The 10,972-nt window shown below is 38.1% G+C and overlaps 1 protein-coding gene across 1 annotated transcript in view; it reads left to right on the forward strand.

Annotated features, from left to right (window-relative positions):
* Positions 1–10,972, forward strand: part of CLRN1 (clarin 1) — a 77,774-nt gene that overhangs the window by 51,987 nt on the left and 14,815 nt on the right. The window contains exon 2 of the mRNA XM_007940172.2: positions 9,172–9,351. Coding sequence (XP_007938363.1) covers positions 9,172–9,351 — 180 coding nt within the window. The remainder of the gene's footprint in view (positions 1–9,171; positions 9,352–10,972) is intronic.

Consider the following 10,972-nt stretch of genomic DNA (forward strand, 5'->3'; position numbering starts at 1 on the left):
GACTCGACAGCACCTAACAACAAGAAGTATAATCTAAAGAAGCCTGGTGTGTGTGGTGGTTAAGCACTTGGCTTCTAACTGAAAGGTTGGTGGTTCAAATCCACCCAGCAGCTCCACAGGGAAAGGTCTGGTGATCTGCATAAAGATTACAGCCTAGAAAACCCTATGGGGCAATTCTACTTTGTCACATGGGGTTGCTGTGAGTCTAAATCTACCTGATGGCACCTAACAGCATTGCAGTATAAACCAAGTTAGGGACTGATCAAGTGTGAGAATAGCAGGTTGAGTCAGTTATGTTCTCTCAGCATGGAAGCTTCAGAGGGCAAAAAACTATAGTTCAGGGTAGCTAGGTCACTGTTATGACCCTAGAGAGAGGCAGAGTGGACCAGTGCCCTCACTACAACAGAACCTTCATTGTTACTAGCTGCTGTAGACTTAGCCTGGCCTCACGGCAACCCCATGCAAAACAGAAGGAAATGCTGCTTGGTCCTATGCCATCCCATGATTGGTCAGAGATCAGACTTTTGTAATCATAAGGTTTTCACTGGCTGCTTTTCAGAATTAGATCACCAGGCCTTTCTTTCTAGTCCATCTTAGTCTGGAAGCTGCACTGAAACCTATTTATCATCATATCAACCTGTAAATCTCCACTAACAGATGGTAGTGGCAGTGCATAAACTGCACTGGCCATGACTAAACCCAGGTCTCCCATATGGAAGGTGGAAATTCTACCACTGAATCAGCCTGTGAACTTTAATACCTCCATTGCCATTACCCCATTCCTTGAAAGAGAGAAGAAGAATTTTCTTATTTTATCTTACCTTGTCTACTTATCTAAACATTCATATCATTTTTAACTAATAAGGATGTTTAAAAAATAAAACCACAATACCATTAACATAACCAACTAAATCAGTGATAGTTATTTCTCCCTGGAGAAGGATATCATGTTTGAGAAAGTGGAGGGTCAGTGGAAAAGGGGAAGGCCCTGAACAAGATGCATTGACACAGTGGCTGCAACAATTGGCTCAGATATAGCAGGGATGTGAGGCTGGAGCAGGACTGGGGAGTGAGTGTTTTGTTCTACTGTAGATAGGGTCTCTGTGAGTCAGAGCTAATTTAACGGCACCTAACAACAACAGTACTTCCAATACAATATTGAGTAAGAGTGGGGAGAACTTTGGATTGAGAGCTTTGACTTTGAAACTGGGAACAAAGTCAAAGCTCTCAATCCTTCCGCTTTAAGTACAAAGTTAGTTGTTTTTTCATAAAGGCTCATAAACATATTGAGGAACTTCCCTTATAATCCTATCTTGTTAAGGACTTTCATAAAGAAATATGTTGAATTTTGTCAAATGGTTTTTCTTCATTAATAGACTATCATGTCTTCCACTCCCTTTCTTCTACTAATACATTGTATTACATCCACTGATATTCTAGTTATTTCATATTATCTAATACCTACTCCTTGTTCAATTTTTCCTAGTTATCTCAAAAACGTCTTTTTTTAATTGATTTGTTCTAATCACAAATCATAACCACAAACAATATCCATGGATTGCTTCTGGTTAACACGTCTCTTAAGTTCCTTTTAATCTGTAACAGTTATGCAATTTTTTAAAAAAATTTATTTTGATGAATATATACATAAGAAAACATATGCCAAAAAACAAAACAGAAAACAAAAAAAGAAAAGAAAACATATGCCATCTCAACAATTTCTACATGGACAATTCAGTACTATTGATTACATTCTTCAAGTTGTGCAACCATTCTCATACATAGTAATTTTTAATGTCATTTAGTCTTTTAATTATTAAAAAGTATTTATGTATTTATTGAATAGATAATATTTGCACAAGACAAGAAAATTTTGTTTTCAAATAGTACGAAAATATACATAGTGAAATATTCTTCAGACTCCCTCTCCAGAAGCAATGTTACCAGTTTCCTGTATAACCTTCTAGAAAGAGCCTACGCCTAAACAAGCAAGCCTGTCCCCGAGGCTTCTGTAGCAGGTGGTTAAAAGTGAGAATGTGAGTTCAAATGCCTAGTCTGCCACTTACTAAGTGTACATACAGTCTTGGGCAGTGCTTCAGTTTTTCCCTCTGTTAAGTGGGACAAATAATGCTACCTATCTCACAGGGTTGTTAAGAGAATTAAATCAGATAATATAAGTGCTTAATAACTTATTATTTACATTCTCCTCTTTGACTTGTCCCCAAATGATAGAATGATCCACATTTCTTTAGTTTTTTTCCTATATCATCACATGTTGTTGATGATAATTCTATACTTTTCCTTCCAGATCTACTTCATTATTTTTAATCATTGACTAGTATTCCATTTTAGGTATGCATTATTTTTGGACATGTAAGCTATTTCCGAAGGAGATCTGATGGTATAGTGGTTAAGGCATTTCACTGCTAACCAGAAAGTCAGTGGTTTGAACCCTCTAGCCACTTTGCAGAAGAAAGATGAGGCAGGTCTGCTTCCATAAAGATTTATAGCCTTGGGTACCCAATGGTGGTTGCTATGAGTTACGATTGACTTGATTGCAATGAGCTTGGTTTTGGTTTAAAGCTGTTTTCAATCTTTTATTATTACAAAAGTACTGCAGTAAATATCCCTGTATATCCTGTATTGGATTCGTGTGCAAAGATATCCACGGGATAAATTGCTGGAAGTGAAACAGCTGACCCAATGGGTCTGTGCAGTTTACCATTGTATCACCAAAATGCCACAAAGAAGGTTGTACCAACTTACACTCCCAGGAAAAAATGCACAAAATTCCCCATTTCCCTACACCTAGCTAACACCGGATATTACTATTTTTTTTTTGTAAATATGATATGTGGGAAATCGCATGTGGGAAAATGTTAATGTGTATTTCTCTTATGAGAAGACAAAGGAAATACCAACTCACTGCCATCGAGTTGATTCGACTCACAGCAATTCATCTTTGGGTTTCTGAGGCAGCATTTCTACGGAAGTAGATTGCCCAATATTCCTTCTGGGGAGTGGCTGGTGGGTTTGAAGCTCCAGCCTTCTGGGTAGCAGTCAGATGCCTTAGGCACTAAGCCACCAGAGCTCCCTTGAGACACCTAGGACATAAAATTTAAAGAGACATTCACTCTTTGCTCATGCAAATGCAGCATTGGCCCCAGAGAGTGTGTGTCTCCTTAAACATTGTACCCTAGGCACTATATTTGCTTCACCTTTGTACCTGCTTTGTTAAATGCCCAAGCCTCTGTGGAGCTCCAGAGCCATAAATCCACTTTGACATCTCTACTTAGAGGTCTTAAAAGCAACTCAAACTGAAAATATGTAAAAAAAGAACTCTGTGTCACTTCCAAGCTCCATGTCCAAACCTGCTTCTTCAAAGTGTTGATCTCAGTTAACAGCATCGCCATTTATTTAAAGCCATCCTTGATTCTTCTCTTTCAACAGGCCCTATTTTCTATCTCCAAATCTGACAATCTTCCATCATCTGACTGCTACCATCTTAAATCAAGCCCCCATCTCTTGCCTCTGTAAATAGCCTCCCCAGGTCTCCCTGCTTCCACATTTCCCCACTCCCCCATTTTATATTGATTACTCAGCAACTAGAGTCTTCTTGAATGAGATGTGCCACCCTCCCTCCTGCTTAAATCCCTCCAGTGGCTTACAGATGTATTTAGAATAAAAAGCAGACTCCTTGCCATGGTCAACACTAGGATCTAGAATGTACATTGATCTGACCCAAGCATAACTTTCTGACTTCCACCTCCCCTTCATTCACCTGCCTCATTGGCTCACTCCTACCTTGGTTAGGAGGTACCTTGTGTTTTTTTTCCCTGGAAAGTTCTGTCCCTTTATCTTTATAGGGCTGCTTCTTTCTCAACACTCAAGCATTAACTCAGATGTTATTTTCCAAACTGCCTCATCTACTCACCCAATTACTTAAAATCCAATTACCAGTTCCTACCAGTTGCCATCAAGTCAACTCCTATTAATGGTAGCCCTATGTGTGTCAATGTAGAACTGTGTGCTCTATAGGATTTTCAATGGCTGTTTTTTTTTTGGCAGTAGATTACCAGGCCTTCCTTTGACATGCCTCAGGGTGGACTTGAACCTCTAACTGTAGCAGCCAAGTACATGAACCATTTGCATCACCCAAGGATTTATATTTTTCCTTATTTCCCCATGGCACTTATCACTATCTGAAAGTATCTTATTACCATAAGAAAACTAACCACCCAAAGCTCAGTGGCTTAAAACAACAATTTATTACTATCTATCCTTACCCAAGCCATGGTATTTTCAATAGACTCATATGAATGTAAGAGCTGGACAAGGAATAAAGAAGACTGCAGAAGAATTGATGAACTTGAGTTGTGGTGTTGGTGAAGAACATTGAATGTACCATGGATGGCTAGAAGAACAAACAAATCTGTCTTGGAGGAAGTACAACTCTTTAGAAGCAAAAATGACTAGAAGCAACAATGACTAGACCATGTCTCTCTTACTTAGGACATGTCAGAAGATACCAATCCCTGGAGGATACATGCTTGGTAAAGTAGAGGGTCAGTGAAAAAGGGAAAGGCCTTCAATGAGATGGACTGATACAGTGGCTGTTGATGATGGACTCAAGCATGACAATGCTTATGAGGATGGCACTGGACTGGGCAGTGTTTCCTTCTATTGCACATAGGGTCACTATGAGTCAGAACAGACTTGATGGCACCTAACAACAACAACATCCTGGGTCTGCCACCACTTTTATGTCAGTTGGTCATATTGTGGTGGCTTGCACGTTGCTGTAATATTGGAAGATATGCCACAAGTATTTCAAATACCAGCAGGGTTACCCATTGTGGACAGGTTTCAGCAAAGCTTCTAGACTAAGACAGACTAGGAAGAAAGATGTGGGAGTCTATTTCTGAAAAATTGGCCACTAAAAACCTTATGAATAGCAGTAGAACATTGTCTGATAGAATGCAAGAAGATGAGTGCCTCAGGTTGGAAGGCACTCAAAACATAACTGTAGAAGAGCCACCTCTTCAAAGTAGGGTTGACCTTAATGACATGGATGGAGTAAAGCTTTTGAGACCTTCATTTGCTGATGTGGCACATGACAAGAAAAAGCTGGAAATGTTTATTAATAATAAGAATATGGAATGTACAAAGTACAAATCTAGGAACATCAGAAATTGTAATAAAATGAAATGGAACACATAAGGATTGATATTGTAGGCATTAATGAGCTGAAGTGGATAAGCATTGGCCATTTTGAATTGGACAATATGTTCTACTCTGCTGAGGATAGCAAATTGAAGAGGAATGTCATCATGTTCATAGTCGAGAACATTTCAAGATCTAACCTGAAGTATATTGCTGTCAGTGATAGAATAGTGTCCATTTCCATACAAGGAAGACTAGTTAATATGATTGTCATCCAAATTTACGCACCAACTGCTAAAGCCAAAGATGAATAAATTGAAGAGTTTTATCAACTTTTGCAGTCTCAAATTGATCACACATGCAGTCAAGATGCACTGATACTTACTGGTGATTGGAATATAAAAGTTGGAAACAAAGAAGGATTAGTAGTTGAAAATATGGCCTTAGTGTTATAAAAGATGCTGGCAATTACATGATAAAATTTTACATGACCAACAACTTATTCATTGCAAATAAACTTTTCAACAACATAAACAACTGTACATGTGGACTCACCAGATGGAATACACAGGAATCAATTGACTACACCTGTGGAAAAAGATGATAGAGAAGCTCAATATCATCAGCCAGAACAAGGCCAGGAGCTGACTGTGGAACAGACAATCAATTGCATATATGCAAGTTCAAGTTGAAGACAAAGAAATAATAATTCCATGACAGCCAAAATATAACCTTGATTATATCCCACCTGAATGTAGAGATCATCTGAAGAATAGAATTGATGCATTGAACAACAATGACAGAAGACTAGACGAGCTGTGGGATGACTTCAAGGACATTGTACATGAAGAAAGCAAAAAGGTCATTAAAAAGACAAGGAAGAAAGAAAAGACCAAAATGGATGTCATAAGAAACTCTGAAATTTGCTATTGAATATGGAGTAGCTAAACTGAATGAAAGAAATGATGAAGTAAAAGAGCTGAACAAAAGATTTAAACAGGCAGCCTGAAAAGACAAAGTAAAATATTATAATGAAATGTGCAAAGACCAGGAGTTAGAAAATCAAAAAGGAAGAACACATTTCTTGAGCTGAAAGAACTGAAGGAAAAAAAAAAAAAAACTCAAGCCTCATCTTGCAATATTGAAGGATTCTATGAGAAAAATATTGAATGACACAGGAAGCATCAAAAGAAGATGGAAGAAATACACAGAATCACTGTATCAAAAAGAATTGGTCAACATCAACCATTTCAGAAGGTAACATGATTAAGAACTGATGGTATTGAAGGAAGAAGTCTAAGCTCCACTGAAAGCACTGGTGAAAAACAAGGCTTAAGGAATTGACAGAATAGTAGTTGAGATGTTTCAACAAATGGATGCAACACTGGAGGTATTCACTCTATGCCAAGAAATTTGGAAGACAGGTACCTGGCCAACAGACTGGAAGATATCCATATTTGTGCCCATCTCCAAGAAAGTTGATCCAACAAAATGTGGAAATAAACAGTATCATTAATATCACATGCAAGTAAAATTTTGCTGAAAATAATTTAACAACATTTGCAGAAGTGCATACACAGGGAACTGCCAAAAATTCAAGTCAGATTCAGAAGAAGATGTGGAATGAGGGATATCATTGTCGATGCTGATGGATCTTGGTTGAAAGCAGAGAATACCAGAAAGATGTTGATCTGTGTTTTACGGATTATAATTCTGCTGTATAGATTATAACAAATTATGAATAACATTGCATAGAATGGGAATTCCAGAACACTTAATTGTGCTAATGAGGAACCAGTACACAGACCAAGAGACAATCATTCAAACAGAACAAGGGGGTACTTCATGGTTTAATATCATGACAGATGTGTGTCAGGGTTGTATCCTTTCACCATTTTTATCCAATCTGCATACTGAGCAAACAATCCAAGAAGATGAACTATATGAAAAATATTGTGGCATCAGGACTAAAGGAAGACTCAATAACCTGCAGTATGCAGATGACAGAACACTTGTTGCTGAAAGTGAAGAATAAGCACTTACTGACAAAGATCAAAGACTACAACCTTCAGTAGGGATTACACCTCAACATAAAGAAAACAAAAATCCTTACAACTGGACTAATAAGCAACGTCATGATAAACAGAGAAAATATTGAAGTTGTCAAGGATTTCATTTAACTTGGATCCACAGTCTATACCTGTGAAGCAGCAGTCAAGAAATCAAATGTTGGATTGCAGTGGGCAAATCTGCTGCAAAAAAATCTCTTTAAAGTGTTAAAGAGCAAAGATATCACTTTGAAGACTAAAGTGCACTTGGCCCAAGCCATGATATTTTCAATCACCTCATATGCATGCAAAATGGACAATGAATAAGGAAAACTAAAGAACTGATGCCTTTGAATTATGATGTTGATGAATAAGAACAAATATATCTGTTTTGGATGAAGTACAGCCAGAATACTCCTAGAAACAAGAATGGCAGGACTTTGTCTTACATTGTTGTTGTTGTTGTTATGTGCCGTCGAGTCAGACCTGACTCATAGCGACCCCTCCTTGGGTTTCCAAGGCAGTATCACTATGGAAGTAGATTGCCCCACCTTCCTTCCGAGGAGTGGCTGGTGGCTTTGAACCACCAGCCTTCTGGTTAGCAGTCAAATGCCTTAGCCACTATGCTACCAGAGCTCCAGGGTATCTCATATAGTTACAGTTAAATAGCAGCTGGGGATTGGAGTCTTCAGAAGGCTTTTCTGGGCTGGGCAACTTGAGGTTGCTTCTTCCTTCATGTATCTGGAGCTTTGCTGCTCCTCCAGTTGTCCTCTCTCTCCTGTGGAGTAGCATGGACTTTTTACATGGTACTTCAGACCTCCAAGAGAAAAAAAAAAAACAACAGAAATTGCCAGTCATCTTACACATTAGACCTGGATTTGTCATGTGTTCTGCCATATTCAGGTGATCAAAGCAGTTATCGGCCTGCTCAGGTTCTAAGGGATTGAGGGATAAATTCTACCTCTTAAAAGGGAAGTGATGCATATGTAAAAGGAGGAAGGAATTGATGGCCATCTTTGGAGATAAGTTATGATATTTATTTGTTTAATTACTTGCTATTGTCTGTCTACTCCATTAGATTATAAGCTGAATTAGAACAGGGACCTTATCTATCTTGTTTTATGGCTCTATTTCCAGGACCTAGAACAATACCTGACACATAAGAGGTTCTCCATAAATAAATTAATCACTTGATAAATGTCTTGAAGACTAAAATGGACTGAACTAAACTTTCCCAAATAGATTTTGCCAGGCTTGCTGATGCCAAGCACGCTGAAGTCTCACCAGATAAGAGAAACTCTACAGTTATATTTTATTTCCTCAGCAAATCTTTCCTAAACACAAATAGATTTGGCATGTTTTCTAAATGGAAAATATTTCTTGTATACCAGAAATTATTGTCCCACAGCTTTGTACTGTATCAAAATATTGAAGTTGCCTAAAGATACCCCATTCTTTAATCTTGGTGTGGGCTAGAAAACATTTTATGTGTTGATTTATTTTCATAGCAAAGAAAATATAACATCCTCCCTATATTTGAACTTCCTCAAAATATCTCCTAATTGACAATGTCATTAAACATTAAAATACATTTAAGGCAGAAAAAAGAGCTAGCAACTGAGAAATGTTATAAAAAAATTGGCCATTGAAATATATACAATTTTTGGCTATAAAATCAGTGCTTGTTTATATAAGTAATTACATATAACCAAGGGCAAGAAAATAAATTACCTCAAATTTCCCTTTTGCTAGTTTGAACTGATGAATTCTATAAAATAATCCTCTCTTTAAACCTTCTGGTGAATCTTTTGTATATTAGTATGCGACAAAGTATTCATCTGAAAGATATCAGTGATTTTTAATGCTGAAAAAAAGGAGGAGGAATTTAATTTTAAAAAATTACACTTGCAGGCTGACAAGAGTGAAATTTCATCTAATCTTTGTTTTGTTTTATCTTCAGTTTTCCCAGATTTGCTCAAAGCAATCCCAGCGAGCATCCACATCAATGTCATTCTCTTCTCTACGATTCTTATTCTTTTAACCATGGTGGGGACAGCCTTCTTCATGTACAATGCTTTTGGCAAGCCCTTTGAAACTCTGCATGGTCCACTAGGATTATATCTCTTGAGCTTCATTTCAGGTAAGTACAAAATTGTATTTCTGAAGACAAATATGCTTTTCAACAGGTCAAAAGGCAGGTCCACTCAAATATAAAATTACATATATGTACATAAATGTTTCACTCTAGCTTTATATATGACAGCAAAAAGTAGAGGGGACCATAATTATCTAGCAATAGAGAATTTAATAAATACACATGGTAGTCTACATGAATGAATATTATACTGACATTAAATTATATTTTTGAGGAAGATGTAATAAAAGGATAAATGCTTATATCAAAAGGTTAAGTGGAAAAAGCAATATGCAAGATTCTCTAAACATTATGAACACAATTTGACTATATATATATAAATGTTTAGAATAATATACATATAAAATAATATCTATTAGTATATATGTTAAATTATATATATGTATGTATATATAGGGAGCTCTGGTAGCATAGTGGATAAGACACTTGCCTGCTAACCAGAGAGCTGGCGGTTCAAACCCACCAGCCACTCCTCGGAAGGAAGGTTGGGCAATCCTACTTCCGTAGTAATACTGCCTCGGAAACCCAAGGAGGGGTCGCTATGAGTCAGGTTTGACTCGACGGCACATAACAACAACAACAAATGTATATATATGTGTGGAGCTCTGGTAGCACAGTGCCTAAGGCACTTGACTGCTAACCAGAAGTCTGGTGGTTCAAACCCACCGGCCACTCCTCGGAAGGAAGATGGAGCAATCTACTTCCATAGCAATACTGCCTCGGAAACCCAAGGAGGGGTTGCTATGAGTTGGGTCCAACTCAACGGCACATAACAGCAACAACAACAATGTATATATATGCATATATTCACATGTATATATATATAACTCGGCTGCTAACCAAAAGTTGGTGGTTCAGGTCTAAGATTCAATGTCCTATGAAGGTTCAGGTTGAAAGTGGGTATTATTATTACTTTCCCCAAAACTAAAACCAAATTGGTGGATCTAGGTGGTGTGATATTTTAACAGCAGCCATTGAATCAATCTAAGTCCAGCCAGAAAACATAATGCACACTCTTTTAACAGTGGGAATATAATGTAGGGCAGTGGTTCTCAAACTGTGGTCCTTGGACCAGCAGCATCTGGGAACTTCATGTTGTTGTTGTTATGTGCCATGGAGTTGGACCCAACTCATAGCGACCCCTCCCTGGGTTTCTGAGTCAGTATCACTATGGAAGTAGATTGCTCAACCTTCCTTCCAAGGAGTGGCTGGTGAGTTTGAACTGCCAGACTTCTGGTTAGCAGTCAAGTGCCTTAGGCACTACGCTACCAGAGCTCCTAGGAAACTTCATAGAAAAGCAAATTCCAAGGGCCCATCCTGAACCTGGAGTTCCTGGGCAATGCAAATGGTCAACTCACTCGACTGCTATCAAAAAGGCTGGGATTTCAACTCCACCCAGAGGTATCTTGTTAGTAAGGCCTAGTGATCTATTTCCAAAAACTCAGCCATTGAAAACGCAGGGAGCACAGTTCTTCTCTGACACACATGGGATCGCCATGGCTCAGTGTCAGCTGGACAGCAACTGGTTTTACTGTTTGCCCTAGACTTACTGAATCACAAACTCTCTAGTGGAGAGATTGGCAATTCCTCCAGGTAATTCTGGTGC

Source organism: Orycteropus afer, unplaced genomic scaffold, assembly GCF_000298275.1.
Source record: "Orycteropus afer afer isolate SDZICR_OR568_19922 unplaced genomic scaffold, OryAfe1.0 scaffold00066, whole genome shotgun sequence".
Lineage (NCBI taxonomy): Eukaryota > Metazoa > Chordata > Mammalia > Tubulidentata > Orycteropodidae > Orycteropus > Orycteropus afer.